The 19,794-nt window shown below is 36.6% G+C and overlaps 1 protein-coding gene across 1 annotated transcript; it reads left to right on the plus strand.

Moving 5' to 3' along the window:
- Positions 1-13,340: 13,340 nt before the first annotated feature.
- Positions 13,341-19,515, plus strand: LOC108675196 (putative neural-cadherin 2). Its single transcript, XM_047885503.1, has 9 exons — positions 13,341-13,379; positions 14,200-14,369; positions 14,607-14,973; positions 15,288-15,655; positions 15,971-16,132; positions 16,363-16,551; positions 16,790-17,344; positions 18,414-18,523; positions 19,337-19,515. The coding sequence occupies exons 1-9, from the start codon at positions 13,341-13,343 to the stop codon at positions 19,513-19,515; spliced, it is 2,139 nt and encodes a 712-aa protein (XP_047741459.1).
- Positions 19,516-19,794: the final 279 nt, after the last annotated feature.

Below are 19,794 nucleotides of genomic sequence, written 5' to 3' on the forward strand. Positions count from 1 at the left end.
TCCAATGCAGGTATCGGTGAAGTGCACTAATGAAAAATCCAATGCAGGTATCGGTGAAGTGCACTAATGAAAAATCCTATGCAGGTATCGGTGAAGTGCACTAATGAAAAATCCTATGCAGGTATCGGTGAAGTGCACTAATGAAAAATCCTATGCAGGTTCCGGTGAAGTGCACTAATGAAAATTCTTATACAGGCATTGGTGAAGTGCATTGGCCTTTCGAATTTTGATTGGGGTTACCGACTAAGAAAATGTTTTAATGTGATTACATTGATATGGGAAATCTAGCTACTTTTTTCAATTAAAGAACTTACATCGAGTGAGTTGGAGCATTGCTTAAAGTTGGCTGATGTTGGAAATCATCACAATTTGATTCAAACATTATTATAATACCTACGAGGCATTCAAGTAATAATTGTGTTTGAAGGAAGGACATTTCTTTTAGGGCCAAATATGGATAAAATTTTTTATTAAATGCTTTTCTTTCACGTAAAAATACCGGGTGAATTACTTTGCATAAATAAAATCTTCTAGCTGTGGAATGGAAATCCCATGGTTCCTCATCCACTATATGCTATTTTTAAAGTTGTTTAAGCATTCTTTTCTTCCTAAGTTGACACTCGCAACGAGCCGCTGTTCGGTCCTCTGCCAAAGATTATCTCGCCACTTCTTGCGGCGAAATATTTTTGGTCCGACCGTCCAGATTTCAGCGCACATTTTTAGGGAGAGCCGTCAGAGCTGCAACAGACGGTGCCCGGAACACCTGCTTCAGATTTATTTCTTAATATGAGCAGTTCTGACGGAATGCAAGTTCCGCAACAGGAGTTTTTGACGGTGACAAACAACATCTTGTGCAGAAGAAATACATACACGGTGGAACATATCTCAAACATAGGAACATCGACCGCAAAAACATAAAATAAATAAAGATGGGATTGCTCAGTGACTTGTAACACTGGAGCTTGGGAGGTTTAGCCAATGCAAGTAATGGAGAAATACAAAAGAATTATCAACATTCAATAAAGTGAGACTTATTGATGGATTTATCACACTGACACTATTCATTTCGGCAGATTTTTACAGCGTTTCCTCAGTTCGCTCAAAACCTCTTCTTTTTCATTTGACTCAAGTACAACATTTATGCAAGCATCAACTAGGTCATAAATTAAACCTGCTCAATGATCATGTGTTAAAAGATATATGCTACTTGAGCCATACATATGAGATATGAGCTACTTGACATACATCAAAGCTGCGGTAATTAATGAGTTTCACGATGCTTTACCTAACATACATTACTGTTATATAGCAGCTCAACATTTTTGCTCCGCATCAACACTGAATATTTTAAAATTCATAAGTCAAATTGGCTAGTAAGCTTGTGAGATCATTGAGTTACAAATCGAATGAACATGAAATAGTTCTCAGATAATGTATGTAGTATCTCAATATATAATATGAATAATGTACTGTTGTCTTCTTGGTGTATAATTTAAATTACTTACCAGTCTTCTTAAGGTATCATGTAAACAACGTGCTAGTCTTCTAAATGTATCATGAAAACACTGTTCTAGTATTTTTAATGTATCATGTAAAAAACGTACTAGTCTTCTTAATGTATTATGTAAACAACGTACTGGTCTTCTTAAAGTGTCATGTAAACAACGTACTGGTCTTCTTAATGTGTCATCTAAAAACGTACTAGTCTTCTAAATGTATCATGTAAACAATGTTCTAGTATTTTAAATGTATCATGTAAATAACGTACTAGTATTCCTAATGTATCATGTAAACAACGTACTAGTCTTATTAATGTATCATGTGAGCAACGTACAAGTCTCCTTATTGTATCATGTAAACAACGTATTAGTCTTCTTAGTGTATCATGTAAATAACGTACTAGTCTTCCTAATGTATCATGTAAACAACGAACTAGTCTTCTTAATGTATCATGTAAACAATGTACTAGTCTTCTTAAGGAGGGGTATATTCTAAAATTTTCGGATTGGGCTTTTCCGGTTTTTAGTCTCATCTTAGAGCTGACATTCTGCCCTATCCAACGGTACCATTGCCATCTCTGTACGTTGATTTATGCTTTCACGACAGATCATGAAAGGGGGGCGGGTGGGGGAGTTCTTTACCAAATTAGATAGGAACTAATTCGATGCCAGCACTATAAATACAGTGCTTGCTTGAGGTGCTGCTCAGTTACCCGCCTGGCGTTGTATGAGGAGGTGCGCATTTAGTCGCTCCCACCATCCTTGAGAGTAATCAAGCTCCAGAAACGTTTAGTTTCGTATCCTTGCTACATTGAGTGCCTATTGCGATGCGGGCGGGACTTTGTCACGCTCTCCTGAACATTCACAGTTATTGTCACGGAAAACCTATCGCCTCCTAGAGTTTTGAAGCTACAGCGATGAGACATACATATACCATTCGATTCGTAAGGACCATACCTATCGAGTAACGAAGCTCTTTTTTCAGATTTGTGCATAGTTTGGATTCAAAATGGGAGGGGGGGAGGGGGGAAAATTTGAAGAAAATGAGAAGAAAACGGAAAAATGCGTAAAAAAAACTAAGGCAAAAATCAACAATCAGGCTTCGTTACTCGATTGGTATTGTCTTTACGCATCAAATTATATGCGTCTTAATGTTGTAGCTTAAAAACCCTAGGAGGAGATAGCTTTCTACAGTACCCCCTTTTTTGTCCGTTTTCTATGAATTTCACGTTTTCTATTAATTTTTCCGAAAAAATTATACGTACAAAATGTTTTTGTATTTTGATTTTACATATATGTGTGAAGTTTTAGAAAGATCCGTTGATAAATGCGGAATTTTTTATGAAGGGTATACCCCCTTAATGTATCATGTAAGCAACTTAATAGTCTTCTTAATGCATCATGTAAAGAACGTAATAATCTTTTTAATTAATATATCATGTAAGCAATTAGTGAAGACAAGAGGCTTGCGGCAGACCCTTGCACAGGCACATGCAGCTCTAGCTGCTGCTCCAGCCACTCGAGGCGCTTATAGGAAGGCATTCGCTCCCGAACTTGAGGGAAAGTTCCCAGAAAATGCTTTCATTGCAGCCAAGAATTTTAGAAATCAGATACTGGGGAATACCAGAGCTTTGTCCTTCGTACTTCTGTGAAGTTCGGTGCTCAAGATTAGAAAATATTGGTTTTGGAAAAAACTTTCAAAGAGAATTTTAGTATTGAGCTTCTTCATGTGCGAAAATATTTCTTGGTTGAACTTTTCCAAGAATTAATGTGAATTTAAAAGGGTCTAAGAAGTTAATGGCTTCTGAATATAGTGATTAATATTTATATCTTTCTGCATGAACGATGCATGATGCAAATAATATGAAAAAATCTTTATTTATTGTGATTTTACCACAACTGGTTCAATATGCAAAGTGTATAAAATTATGTTCTAAATTCCAGCGAATGGTTGCTTTGAATTTCATTTATAGCTATAGAATTAAAAGAATAGATGCTATACATATCCATTATTTAGAGTATGGGTTCTCAGGCAGGTGATCTTCATCGCTATTTAAGTGGCAGATTTAAGCAGTATCGTACTTGAAAAAAATATCCATGAAAGTATATAAAAATATCCATTGTATATTTTCACGAAAAATTGTGACCTCTAGACCCTAATGAAAATATTGCATATTCGTATTTAAAACATTAACAGAAATATAACGGGGTACAAAAAATATAGTCAACAATTTAAAACGCGAATTATGCGCTGTAGTTATTAGATATTAATAACATTGAGATAGCACTATAGTGAGGAGGAGTATAGCGATGAGCTTACGTAGAATAGTTGAATTTTCAAATTCTAGAAGAATTATGTTCAATACGAATTATGTTCAATATGAAGTTATGTTCAACATAAAGAAGAATTATGTTCAATATGAAGTTAACAATAAATAATTATAGAAAATTTAAGTGTGTTTCTTTTTTCAACATGAAATTTATATCAGGGTTTAATGTATCGTAGCAAGAAGTAATAGCGTTAAAAATTGAAATAAGCATCTGAAATTTATGACGATTTATTGAAGGACCTCAACTCAAAGTTAAATTAGAATTCTGAAACAAAAAAAAAATCACTGTTTCAAATTTATATTTTTTAGGTTCAATTGCAAAAAATTTTGCTCTAAGAAAGAATTATGATTCATTTAATCCTCGTGATGTTATTTAATGATCGGAATTCAATGTATCCTGATATCTCCTGCGTGTGTTCATACTGATTTGCATTTATATATGGCCTATACATGTCTAAACGCATTCATTGGTAGAAGCATTTTACATTGTGCATTAATTGGGGTAGAGCGGGTTCAATCAAGACGTGCTAATCTGTACTTCAGAAATTCGACGATAATCTCGATGAAATTTTACGATTAGAATGCATGACTAGTCTGTAAAATAAATCTTGAAGGCAGTTTGGTCCATCAGGTGTAGATATTTTACATACTTGCTAGTCGAAAATAGAGTATAATTATAAAACTAGAGAATTTTAGTTAATCAGGACAATCCCAATTTAAGTATGTAATTGAGTACTCACGAGAAAATTTGTAAATGCAAGGACAAGAAAATTATACATCAAAATTTCGGTCTCTTTGTCAATATAGCTGCGAAAATATGTCAGCTGTTTTTCACTAATTATAAAATAACGCAGTCCAGGATGAGGAGGTATATTGAACTAGAGGGACGGAATACTTCGGTATGTAAGGCTTCAGCTTCACAACAACGCCGGACGCTGTGATTTTTTTTGCCTCGGTGCGGAGGAAAAGGCAATCAAGCTTGTAGGTCGACTAAGTGCTCCGTGTCACACTTAATAAACGCCAGAAAAAAATAAACCAGGAAGTTTCTCCCTAAAAAGTAGACAACAAATACCCGTGGCCGAGGAAAAATAATAAAGAAGTGAAGTTTTTCTGCGTGAAAAGCGAACATCAAAGACAAAATTGAAGGAAAGAGAATTCAAATCAACTTCAGAATGGAAGTCCGGCGAGTTTTATAGGGAAAATTTTAACACGAAAATAAATGAAAAAAGTTTTTGTTTGTGATCGCTTGCCTTTTAGCTCAGGAAGCTCGTTCTCTCTGTGCAAGTTGTACAAGAGAATGAGTTATTCATACCATGAAATGTGTCAACGGAAAACTGAAATACAAATGAAGCTTAAACAATTGAAAAGCTACTTACGCGTTGATAGAGGTATTTTCTAGTAATATTCTCATTTATGTTCGTAAATAGTTTTAGTAAAAAAACTATTTACGAATAAATAGTTAAAAATTCACTAAAATTTCACTGCTACTGCTTTGATAACTGAAAATTGCTATATAAATCGATACGTTAGGAAGTGCTTATGACCCTTAGCCCAAAATAAAAGTATTCAGGAATTTTTTGCTTAAATTGATTTAATATGCTTTAATTGTTTTATTGTTATTTAATTTATTTTAAAATTTAATTCCTGTAATGTGTTTTAATTGATTTAATATGATTTAATTGGTTTTAAAATTTAATTGATTTAATATGTTTTTATTTTACTTAGAATTTAAAAGCAAAGAAAAGGCCAAGAAAATTCACCATATCGATATTGAAAACGTTTCGGAGTCCAGCTCCATCATCAGTTCGACTAAACTAAAAATGAATAAAATCACTTTAAAAGTCAAAATTCAAAGACAGACATAAAACCTAAACAAGACCTAACATTATATCGAAATAAACAGGACTAGTTATGAACAACTTAGTCCTAGGGGTACGACAAGAATATAAAATCCTAGCGATTCACTATTTCCAGATTATATGAGCTAAACGCATTATTGAGACATGGTTTTCGAGGAAGGCCCATTCCTAAACCATCAACTTGCAGGCCCATTCCTCAACCATCAACATCATAAGCAGACTAATGATATAAGTATTTATTTTACTTGATTTAATATACCTTTTCTTTGCTATATGAATACGGAAAATTTGCTTTAAAAATTCTATCAAATTTCTACTCGTATTTTTAATTCATTGCAATTCTGTAATACATTCGCATTCCAAAATAAATTTTTAAAAATTTATTCCAAGCGTTCGATCACCGAAAATAATTGTATTATGCCCAATGCAATCCAAAATATACGATTAAAAATCTTTCATTATTGTGATAATTACTTCAAGAACCTGAATTTTCTATCAGTCAATCTCATGTCTAATCGCTCCGACAGTTAATCACTTTACACATGGCATATGTGATACAAACCTCCCAGAATTCGCTAGAGAAACTACAGTCATAAAATGCTAGGAATTTATTCACCTAGTTTCAGAAAACAAATTTAGTCCTCTTGGGAAATTCACACCATTGCACAAACAACCGACAAAATTTTCAGTGTCAAGATGCACTCCAGTAGATTATTTTGTTAGTTTCATCTTGTTATTTTTGGATATGTTTTTAGAACTGCTTTAGTACAGGGTTGATAGATATGGGTACGAGTTCCCTAACTTTACAATAGCATTACGTTATATACAATAGCATTACGTTATATACAATAACATTACGTTATATACAATAGCATTACGTTATATACAATAGCATTACGTTATATACTATAGCATTACGTTATATACAATAGCATTACGTTATATACAATAGCATTACGTTATATACAATAGCAATACCTTTTATACAATAGCATTACGTTATATACAATAGCATTACTTTTTATACAATAGCATTACGTTATATACAATAGCATTACCTTTTATACAATAGCATTACGTTATATACAATGGTATATCGTAATATACAATGGCATTACGTTATATACAATGGCATATCGTAACATACAATGGCATTACGTTATAGACAATGACATAGCGTTATATACAATAGCATAGCGTTATATACAATAGAATATAGCGTTATATGCTAAAGCATTGCATTATATACAATAGCATAGCGTTATATACGTTATATACAATGCATAGCGCTATATACAATAGCATAGCGTTATATACAATAGCATAGCATACAATAGTATAGCGTTATTACCCGGCTTAAGTTAAGCTCACATTGAGATCGGTTCTGCACACGAAGATCGAGGTATGTTGTGATCCCTGATGCGAGGTCAATGGGTACGAATAGCATATACTGCAAGGTGACATTTCAAAGCAATGAAGGCTAAAAACATTGGGGCTCTTAATTTAAATTAATGTTTGTTTAAATTTATTTTAAAGGGATTTTTACACTTATTTGGGACCGTGATCTCGGTCTCTCGTTTTAGAACAACTCAAACCGATATTTTGGAGATTATGAGGGGAAATATTATTCATTGGTTTTAATGACAGCTGAACCACTACAAACTATAGCATGATGATTTTCAACTAATACATTTATTATGTTTTGTGTTTTTCCTTCATCATTTAATGAAGGATTTGTATTGATCCCTTTGAACATGCAAGATTTGAAACAATGGAAAAATTTCAGAAAACTTTTCTAACCAGAGTAAGAAATTCTGAGAAAGCATAAACAAAAGCAAAAATTTCCCGCACTCGAAATATTCAATGAAAGATTCCAAAGAAAACGATCTAGAATTATTATTGAGTGTAAATGAGTTTAATTTTAATCATGAACTATTTTTACGTCGCTGATACCCAGTTTCCAGAACGATGATGCAGTTTCGGTAGGAGACTGCGATGTAAAATGAATTTCGAAAGCGGATCTCTTGACAATCGCGCGGCTCTTTAGCGCTTTCAACTCAATTAAAAGTTAGCGCGCTCAAAAATTGCCGACGCGTCGTCATGCAAACTGCACGCTAGCGGGCCACAAAATTGCTTTGACGGCCCAACGAATTTTTTGAGATGTCAGAAAGCCGGCGCTGGAGAACTACCAAGTTGCTAAACGAGAACAGAAAAAATAAAGGTTATGACAAAATTATTCGGATAACGGCTACATAATGAAAAGAAATTATGCAGAAATAATAATTAGTATGAAAAGTTATTCAATAAATTATATATCCTTTTCACATATGAATGTCCACTTTTAAGTTATACGAGATATAAATGCTAGGGTATTGTATTCGTAGCTTTCTGAGAGTCTTTGTCTCGCTGCTGGTCCAAAGCAATCTTACTCCTCCAAACCGATCAATAAGAACTTTCCCTTCTTAGTACGGAACGCCAGGGACTCTCGACAACAGAAAGAAAATAACGTCTATCTGTCCATCAGTGTTTGGCATGTCTGTCCGACAGGCGCGTAAGTTGATTTGTACTCTTTTGTTCGCGCCAAACGCGAGAACAATCGGAAAACAGATGGCTTGTTTTTTTTGTGATAACATCTTGATTGAGTTTTACTCTGCGCTGAGCAGGGGGAGGGTGGAATTATTGCTAGAATGTGTATATTTTTTTAACGCCATTAATGTATTAGTAGAGCATCATATAAATCGCAGGAAACCCACGATTTCCAGTGGATTGTGAAATCACCAAGTTTGAATTGAAATACGTTCAATTAATATTGACATTAATCATCCAAAGTGATTGAATTTAAATACGTTTAAAAAAATATTGACATTTAATCATCCAAAGAGTTTGACGGAAAATATATGATATAGGTTTAGGAGACTTGTATAGGTTCCTCGCTCAAATATATAAATTTTTGTTCGAGAAAAATTACTTTAAGAAGAAATAGTTAAATAAATAACTACAGTATTTGTGATTTAAGTCAGTCGGTCCACGCGAGGTCTTGCGCGACAGCTTAGGTCGCAAGTTATCAGTATAACTTAGCGAAGTATAGTGAGGGAGCAAGCAACTTCTGCAATCATTTCCCTCGACAAAAGTTAGCAGTCATTTTAAAGTATCTTCACCATTCGTGTGACCTGAAATACAACATTAACTAAAACACAATTTCAACTAAAAAATAATTATTGATGGAGGACAATTATAACTGAAACACAAACATTAAAGATAATCGAATAAACTTGTTTAATGGACTTACTGGAATTTAGTTTTTATCTTTTTACTATAATAAACATCCTTAAATTCTGCGCGTGCATCAAAAGTCACAAATGAAAACATACTCAAAATAAATAGTAATTTTGACTATGCATTATAAAGGACTGCCATTAATACAGCTTGGCCATTGTATTGAGCGATGTGCCTAATTTACTTTTTAATTACGAATTTATTTTCGGAAGTGTATAAATGGAATATAAAAGTCTCTCAATAAAAAAATTGGAAAATTAAATTATCAACATTCATAAACGGAATCCATTCTGATAATATAACATAAAAAATTTATTTTCATAGTATCCTGAAACAAGGATTTTTTCTCGTAAGATTAAATCGACAGATTATAATTAACATAGAAGCTTCTACATTTAATTTTTTTTATAGAAACTTACTTCATGGAAAATATAGCAACAGCCATTCAGCAAAAAATAGGATAATTCTTCGATATTAATTCTACTTATCTATTTATTATAGATAATATACATATGTAATTTTTGCGTCTCAAATATTACAGAAAACTTGTTGCCCATAATAGAGTTAATTTCTGAACAAACCATCATAACTTCGCTCGCACAAAGCCCACCTCTAAATTTGTTAGTCCAAGCGCTATTCACGTAAAAATACCCGATTACCGCGGGTAATTGGCAATAACAAAGCCTTAATTAACCTGTAACTGCCTGCTTCCCAATTTCTTCTCAATGAAAACCGTCGATTCTAATGAGAAAGAAAGCCCTTAAACTGTCGTGGTCTGTTTCACTGGAATTGAATAGACGCGTATGTAATTATTTTAAGCGAGCTGCTTTTGTGCACGGTCAAAAACCTGAAACATTTCGAGATAATCGAGTATTTATTGTAGTTTTTTATCGGTGTGCGTATTGAAAATGTTGGAACGAAAAATTGCTCCTTGGAATTAGCTCATTACAAATCATATATACAATATATTAAGGAAAATTACTTCAAGCGAGAAGGACGGCTTAAACGAGGAAACTCTCAAATCGAAAATTCTAACTTCGAAAGTCGACAACAATCTTCCTTTAAAGTTACTTCCGATACGAAAAAAAAATTGCAAGAAAGTTTTTAATTCAGACCCTTAGATCTTTTCAATAGACGAAATGTGCACGAAAAATTATGCTTGAAATCACAAGAATATTAATAAAAATTTTCAAACAGAATTTCTTTAGAAGCCATTGAGTTGATTCCGAACGCGTTATAATGCTTCCATTTTGTTCGGTCGTACATCAATGTTCGGTTCTGCTGTGCCTGGCTATCTTTCTTATTACTGATAGATATTTGGGAAGAGTTTGAAGTTTACTCTTTCAATATCGCTCTATTTGTTTTTCGTACCAATTTCAGATAATAAACAAATTTCAAATTTAAGTTAACTTTAACACGTCTTATTTGTATAACTTCTAAAGTTTTAATCATCTTTTAGCATGAATCTATTTTCCCGTGACGATTGTATTTGAATCCCAATGGGATCTTTTAAAAAAGTGCAACAGAAATCTACGTAACGACTTTGCCAAAGTTAAGTACTCACGGCCTAAACCCAGCAGAGGCTACTAAGGCGCTCCTAAAGACCTTTATAGCGCCACGATAATCTTTTAATAGCAATTGCTTGCTATTTAATGGAACCTGAAATGTAGGGAGATTATCGACAACTGCTTTTTTTCATACCCCAACTTCACAGGAATGTTCAATGGGTTTTACTTTGAGTATACATCAGTATTGCTTTCATCTTAATGTACGTTCACTCTAAAAAATTCTAGTACCTTCCAAAATCAGAAGCGTATCAAGGTAATAATCAACCAAAAATTAAAAAAAAACATCGATAATACCAACTAGATTCGTATAATATGCACTGAAATCTGCTAGAAAATTCACCTCATTTTAAAGTAAATTAATTTCACAGCTAATCCTCTATTCGCGTTGACAGTGAAGATATGCTGGATTTTATATGCGTTTTCTTCCTTTTTAAATTAATGGTTAATTGCGAATTGAGCTAAGTAATAACTTTTACACAAGATCCAATTTGCCAATTCAATTCAATTTTTTTCCCTACGGATTTGAGAATTTTTTAAAAATTTTTTTTGAAATGATTTAAATAAAAAAAAATCCTCCACCTCTTACGTAATAAAGTCGGTCTCCTTATTGATCCTCAAACTTAGCGACGTGCGATCATTTGATTTCAGGACGAAAATGTAGTTCTTTGACGAGCGCATTTTTGATCCAGAATCGCTTAAAAAATATTCGATATTCACTTCGAAGGATCAACTTGAATATGAGAGAAAGATTTGAGAAATGGCGTGAACTCTTGGCAGCTCAGTAATGGAGTAACGCAGACTATTAGCAAAATACCTGGACATTTTCTCAGTGAAAATGGTGAGGAAAATATCCTTTGAAGAGGAGGCAAGTGGCGATCCTTCTCGCAGCGATCCCATAACGATATCGGTTTCCTATTGTGGGTAGGTTCTTAGAACTCCCTGAAACTGCCCAGACTGCGGACTGAAGATGCTGAAGATGAAACTGGACATAACTTTTAGAGTGGAAACCTGACGGTACGAGTGAGTTTGAAATGAAATGAGAACATTGGGAGGAAAATATTTTTTTTGAAACGGCAGAGAAGTAAGTGAGTTTTTTTTAAGTTAACGAATTATAGTTAGAATAAATGTAGTTGAGTGCTAAATATTTCTTTCTTGAATGAATGGATTTGTTCAACCAAGAGTTCTGGAGTATAAAACTTGCACTAAGAAATGATCATGCTATGAATCTGGAAATGAAGTTGATGTATAAATTCAATGTATTGCTATATTAGGTGTTTAAAATTTTGTGTACATTAGTTTTAAGTATAAGTTTACTCGATGCGTGGGCAATTAAAACCAAGACGCGTGTGAAAGTTAAAACTTGCTTTAGTCCTGTATCTTGGCCGGTACGGGAGAGCGTAAATTTAAGAATTGTGCATCAGCAGTAGGCCGAATTTTTTTTTCTTGACTTAATTTTTGTAATTAATTTGTAGACAAGTAATTTTTTTGACTTGTCTTGAACATGTAGATTGCATATGCTAAATTGGCCATCATGAAATGTAAATGCTATGACATGATTACAGCGAGAGACGTTTATGTACAGTGTCTAAGTAACGGAACTATTACACGACTAGGTTGAAATTTCATTCGTATCGCTAGGTGTCTTTGTTAGTGAAACTTGTTTGAATGCTTTATTAAAAAAAAAAGTTAAACNCTATTACACGACTAGGTTGAAATTTCATTCGTATCGCTAGGTGTCTTTGTTAGTGAAACTTGTTTGAATGCTTTATTAAAAAAAATAGTTAAACTTTACTCAATGTAATTTATAGGGACCGCTTGCGTGTATATATAGCTGTTAAGTGTGTTCTAAATATAGCTGTATTATTGTATGTGTTATTGTGTGTGTTAGGATGTTTAGGTAATCAGAATGTGCTACACCTTTTTGTAAATAATGTACTTAGGCTGCAAAGCGTGATAATTCGTTTTTTTTGCGTGGATATAAGTATCCACTGGTGGGGGGAAATGTTGTGATCGGCATACCGTATAATAATTGTTTGTTTAGTTGAATCTTTATTTATCTCTGTTATTCTGCAATTCTGAAATTTTCTAAGCCCATATTTAATTTTATTTATTCTTAACGTATTTTTCTCAATTATTAGTTAGACTCAAGAACTGAAAAAATGGTTCTTTGGAGAACGACGCGTCCGTAGTTAGGGAGAATTTTCGATACGAGTTAGTTAGTTAGTGGGAGCCGTTGGTGGAAGTCGCATGTACACAGTGTAAAGTCTATGAATTTAACGGCGAAAATTACTGTCTTGTTTTTATCCTCCGCAACAAAGTGTACTACCGAACTAGACGATCACACAAGGCTTTTATGAAGTGGTAGCCACGTATAGACTGCGGCGACGTGTGCGCCACGACAATATACAGGGTGTCCCAGAAAAAAGATATTCAACTTTGAATGGCCGTAACTCGAAAAGTAATAAAGTTAAAAAAATTTGGAAGGTCAGGATTTGTTCCCTATGTTTTTCTCCATCTCTCCACCAAAAATCAGACAGATCGATGTAGTCATAAGCGTTTGATAGAACTTTCAGTGACATGTGCTAAAATCATGCCTGCGCAAAGTTTTAGTAAGATCATTTTGCATAATCATTACGTTGTCTTGACATGTTTTCTTTTCGCTGTTTTATTTTTTGTATCTTCGGTGAGACAAGAACATGGCAATCATGACAATTTTGGTGAGAGACAATCATGACAATCTTTGGTGAGACACAGTCATGGCAATCTGTGGTGAGACACAATCATGACAGTCTTTGGTTAGACACAATCATGGCAATCTTTGATGAGAGACAATCATGTCAACCTTCGGTGAGAGACAATCATGGCAATCTTTGGCGAGAGAGAATTTCAAAACTAAAGATTGCTCTCACCAAACATTGCCATTATGGTTCTTGTCACCAAAGATTGTCATGATTGTCTCTCACCAAAGATTGTCATGATTGCCTCTCACTAAAGATTGCCATGATTGTGTCTCACCAAAGATTGCCATGATTGTGTCTCACCAAAGATTGCCATGATTGTCTCTCACCAAAGATTGTCATGATTGTCTCTCACCAAAGATTGCCATGATTGTGTCTCACCAAAGATTGTCATGATTGTCTCTAATCAAAGATTGTCATGATTGCCTTTCACCAAAGATTGCCATGTTTTTGTCTCAACAAAGATTGTCATGATTGCCTCTCACCAAAGATTGTCATTATTGTTTCTCACCAAAGATTGTCATGATTGTGTCTCAGCAAAGATTGTCATGATTGTCTCTCACCAAAAATTGTCATGATTGCCTCTCACCAAATATTGCCATGTTTTTGTCTCACTAAAGATACAAAAAATAGAACAGCGAAACGAAAACATGTCAAGACAACGTAATGATTATGCAAAATGATCTTACTAAAACTTTGCCCAAGAACAATTTTAGCACACGTCACTGAAAGTTCTATCATGCAAACGCTTATGGCTACATCGATCTGTCTGATTTTTTGTGGAGAGATGGAGAAAAACATAGGGAACAAATACTGAACTTTCAAATATTTTTTACTCTATTATTTTCCGAGTTACAGCCATTCAAAGTTGAATATCTTTTTTTGGGACACCCTGTATAAACCCACGATAATGCTCACTTCTTCTCAAGCACCACACGCTGTTCAGGTGTCCAGTGCAGGACGGCGCCGAAGAGGAGCGCGGGCAGCTGGCTAGCCTGACTTCGGCGCACGCGGTCACCGCCGGGCGACAGCCGACATGCAGCCGGGGCGCCTGCCGCAACGGCGGCAAGTGCCTGCCTCACGCCGCGTCTGGGCCCAGGTGAGGCGTTGCGGCGCCGTGTCATGAGCGGCTGACCGGTGCCTCATTTGCCTGCCTGCCGAGAAGAAGGCTGCCCAGTTCTTCATTTTCAATGACTTATCGTTGGTAGCTACTTTCAAATTGACTATAATTTACAAATGATCGTGGTTCCTTTTATTAGATTAATGTCTGTGAAATTTGGAAGTGAAATTTGGAAGTAAGTCAAATTTTTCCTCAAAATGTCATCATTTCGGGCAGGTGCGCGTGTCCGGGCCACACAGTGGGCCCACACTGCAATCTTCTCACCCGACATTTCAGGCCATCCAGTCCCGCTTCTCGATCCGAATATTCGTCTGTACCCTCATTCATGGCTTTGCCCTCCCTCCCCACTTGTTCACAACTGCACATCACCATCTTCGTGCTGACTCAGCACAAAACTGGCAACATTCTCGGCTCTAAGTCACGAGTCGATCAAAATTCTCGATACTTTAACCTGCTCCTCGATGATGGAAGACCCAAGCTTACCATCAGAAGTAGCGGACCAAAACCTCCGAAAAGTTTGACTCTGCAGAAAAATATCTCTGACAATGTTTGGCATCGACTCGACGTTTTTTGGATTAATGAGGTGCGTGCATAGTTTGATCAATTTTGAATATAAACATATGACTACACCAACAACGCGATTGTAGGTGAATTTTATGAGAAACACTAAATTTTCTACTGGGGAAGCCCGTATTGAATAATCAGTATTAGCTGCTCTTCGTGGCTATCGAATAGTAAATCAAATATTCGTCAAATTGGCCATAGAGTTTCTCAAGTGTCGTAATGTTTTGCATAGTTGATCACCATTGTATAATTTCCAGTTCATCATTATCGACTTTCTTAATAATTACAGTATTCATTATTTCCGTAATATTTCTGTTTCAACTGACATTACAGACGGTGACCGTGATGCTGGATCACTGCCTGGACACAGGTTCAGATCCCTTCGCCTCGACCAGCCAAACAACATCCAGCCTTCCTCTCGACTCCACCCAATGCCGGGGCTCTCTTCCCCTTACCTACAACGAAGGCCCTATTGGTTGGGGAGCCCCTCTCCAGCTTGGGGGACGTTATGAGGACCCCAAATCTTCACACGAGAGAAAATCTCTTAACACTGAGAATGATTTTCACGGCTGCTTGTCGCACGTGCGCGTCAACAAAGAATTCCAGGACCTCGGGTCGCCAGGCGCCATGACCGCGAGCGTGGCTGGCTGTGGCGCCCTCTCCTGCTTCCGGCCCTCGAACGCGTGTCCTCGGCACGCTCGGTACGCTTCGTGTCATCTCAAACAAGTGAAGCTTGTTTATTTGATCTGTTGATTTCTCCTCTTTGATAACTGTTGATTTCTCCTCTTTTACGACAAGTATTCAATATTTTGCTATGTGGCATCCCGAATTGTGCAATATTGAACGTTTTTATATAAACTACCTGCATACGGTATTCATCACTAATATAGGTATATTAGATATTTTTCATCAAATTGTATGTTAAAATCGATAAATCATATATAATCAGCCAATATTAAACATGAAGTTTGATGATAAAACAGTTCTTGATGATTCGATCCGTCACCATACCGCAGATGTCAGGGGTCGCCGGGCGCGGAGCAGTGCGAGTGCGCCCCGGGGCGGGCGGGTGCCGGCTGTCTGGCCGAGTCTCCGGCGCTGTTCTTCCTCAGCAAAAGTCATGTCAACGTCGCTCTCTCCTTCACCCCGCCCGAGTATTGGGCGCAAATTGAGCTTAGGTTTGAAGACAGTTTTCCCTATAAGTTTAGCTCAATTTTGTTTCACCACTCCATGAACTTAGAAACTATGTATAGAAAATTATGAGAAGAAGGAAGGCCTTTATAATTCATGTTTTGATGCAATTTAACATTGTATCCAGTCTATGAGCAATAACAAATGGAGTTAACATTCATACATTATCCAGCGAAACATTTGTCAAAGATTCATGACTCACAATGCATAACTTTAGGTTCCGTACGCGGACGAGCGACGGTACACTTGTGCTTCTGCGGTCACGTCACCGCACCGACTGGCTGAGTGTGGAGCTCCAGGCCGGCAGTGTTTGTCTTGTCGTTGGCTTGGACGGTCGCGTGTACACTTCGCTCTGCGTTGCTAAAACATTCGACGACGGAGAATGGCATCATGTCATCGCGCTCAGGTACAAGGATAATTCTAAATTAATCATTAGAATGCTGATTATAAAAAGTATATTTAAAAAATGGAATCGGCGGTTTGTATTAATAAAACTTGCATTAGGGTCTAATTATCTTACAGAAATGAATAGTTAATAAACTACTGCGTTATGTCAGCAAAAATGTTATTAGTATACATCATTCATGAATTTAAGCAACTGTTTTTCCATTCTAATATTATAGACATAAGAGTTTTCATTGCAGGCACGCAGAGTTGCTGGAGGTTGCCATAGATGAGGCGGAGCAAGACTCGTACGCCAGCGCTCTGCTGCCAGAGCTGCAGAGTTTACCTTTCAGCGTCAGCAGACACGACGGCGCGTGGCTGGGAGGTCTGACTGAGAGTGCGGGTGTGAGGCCAACATCTGCGGATGATGTCTTCAGATCTGTGGATGTGGCCCCGAGATCTGTGGATGTGGCCTTCAGATCTGCGGAGGACGCCTCAAGTTCTAAAGAGACTCTAGAACTTACGCAGAGTTATCCAGATGCTGCTAAAAATTCACGTATATCTTCAGCAAATTTAGTTAATAGCAAAACTGAAGCGTCTACTCAGATGCAGCGCGAGGCTCGTCACACCAACTCCCGGCCGCTTGTCTCCGGGAGATCGGGCAATCCTCGGCTCCCTGGCTTCGAATATTTCATATTTTCCTGCGAGAAACGATCTCAGTCTCACCGCAAGAAGAGGAATATAGTCGAGCTGGATGGCGGCAGCTTGTGGAAGGATTTTAATAATGGTGTAATGAGTGGAAATGTTTGTGTTCAGTCGGTAGAAAACGTTTGGTTGCATGCATTCATGAATGCATTATATCACTGGTGAAATTATTTTAAATACGGTTCATTTTATTAGTCGTGTGATATTGAGCAGTGATGATGAGACATTAGTGGAGATAGAGAATGACTGAAATTCGATTTTACATTATCTAATTTTGTTTTTAGTTTACATGATTAATGATAGTTTACTCAGATTAATTTCATATTGGAAATCAGAAATATATAATATATGAACATTTATAATAAGAGCTCTCATGGTACCAGATACGCTCCTAAAAGTAGCACTATTGAATATCTTTTCAATTGACTATACTTTTTCTGCCAGGCTGCTTGTCTGCTGTACGCGTCTTTGGACATTTGCTGCCCTTGCCTGAAATTGTCAATAATAACCACAGCAGCAACAGCAGGAACAACAGCAACAAGAACACGAGTAATTCAGCTGGCTCAGTAACGTCTTTTGCAAACGTCATCTCAGGATGTACGTCGCCGTCTGTGTGCACCAACACCAGCTGTCCTCCTCCTCTGACCTGCGGCCACAGCTGGGGCCTCAACACCTGCGGGTTTGTAGGGGATTTGAATCTTCATTAGGAAAAAAATTCCTCGATGGTTGATTGGTGTTGCTCCGTAACTTGCTCACTCGAAGCTACAGGTCTTACAGATCAATAGGTTACTCTATAGTAACAATCGAAGTATAATTTCCAGATCATGTTCCACTATTTCATTTGCATACTCTTCATCCTTCTCATTTTTGTCTCTCTCCTTTCTGTACCGAATTCCCTTTCCACTAGAGCAATAATCAACCAACTATGCAGGAATTTTTCTATAGCAAAGATCAAAGTAAAAGCTTCAGATTATGTTCTCTATTTCCCTGTCATTTACATTCCCTCCATACGAAGTTTGTACTTGCTATAGCCAATTACTTACTCACCTGAACAAGAATCATAATGCCGTTCATCAAATATCTTCTCTACCAACGTACGAGCAATCGAATCGATAATCTCACATTTTCTCTATCAGCAACTTTAATTTTTATCTAAAATTGTACGCAATGGCGTTGCAGGTGCGCCGCTGGCGAGGAACTCTCGCGTGACGGCACCGCGTGTTTAGACGTCGACGAATGCCGCTACGACCCTTGCCTCAATCTGGGCGTGTGTGTAAACACTCATCCTGGTGAGTTTATTACTTGCATAATTCAGTCCTTTCACTCATGTCTTGTATGATCGCATCGCGTTATTTGTTGTCCATTTGTTTTGAGTTTGGCCGTATATATCTGCTAGAACCAATGTGCCATGGGTCAACCAGAATTTTGAATTTGTTATATATTTTTACTGCTGAACTAAACTCTGTTAAAATGAAGCGCTCAATCTTTTAATTTGAAACGTTCAAATGCTACTCATATTAGACAATAAAGTGTCATTTCCTGGAATGCTTCAAGATATTGCTGTGATAGATCATGATGATAATCATTTCGTACTGGATATATTTTCTTCGCCTTCGTGTGGTAAAATTTGAATTACATGCTGTCGTGTTAGAATCTAGTGTAATGTTTATGGTGCATTTTCTATGGGTCTTCCAGAGACCAATTTATCCCACAACCGCAAGTGTTCCGGGAGTGATCTGTGATATTAGCGCATCATTTTACACGCGTTCATAAAAGTTTTTCCTTTTCTTTCTTTCATAGGCAATATAATTGAACCCTTTTCCAAATTGGGACATGAAGAAATGAGGAAGGTTGTCCACACAGAAATACAAGAAATTTTGGGAACCGTAGCCAGCCAAATTAAATCACGATAATTTCCAACGGAAATTATCTTGTGAAAGATAAGAATTTTATACAAAGTCCACGCCGGATTCCAAACAATGGGCTTCTGCGGACTAAAATTATGTGCGGTGTAATTTAAATAAGATTCTTGATTCCTTTAACTGATGAACATAAAGCTGTGCTGTGCACTCCCGTATTCTGGAATCATTTGCCGCGGTCAGGGTACCGCTGCGTCTGCGGACCGGCGCACCGCGGAGAGCACTGCGAGTGGGGCGCCGCCGGGGCGCTGGAGGCTCCGTACTCGCTTAGCATTCTGGTGGCTTCAGCTGCCGCCTCAGCAGCTGCACTGTTGCTCAGTAATGTTGCTCGGTTCCGCTATTTTTATTTCCACACTTACTGATGTATGTGTAGTTTATTTCTATGTTTTTTTATTTTAAATCTAATTCATAGTTTCGAAATATCCAAACAGTTTTAGAATTGTTAACGGTGCTTCAACATCTTGGTAAACCATAGATGCACAAGTTATATGAAAAAAATTATTATAGCGTCAAATATTAAGTTGATTTTTGAACTTGTCAACTTTGATTTTTCGGTTTATAACAAATTTCCATTGGCTGCCGTAAATAAATTTGATGCCTAACGACGTATATCATTCCTTTTCAGTTATTGTAAGCTGTGT

This window comes from Hyalella azteca, unplaced genomic scaffold (genome assembly GCF_000764305.2).
Source record: "Hyalella azteca isolate HAZT.00-mixed unplaced genomic scaffold, Hazt_2.0.2 contig2228, whole genome shotgun sequence".
Taxonomy (NCBI): domain Eukaryota; kingdom Metazoa; phylum Arthropoda; class Malacostraca; order Amphipoda; family Hyalellidae; genus Hyalella; species Hyalella azteca.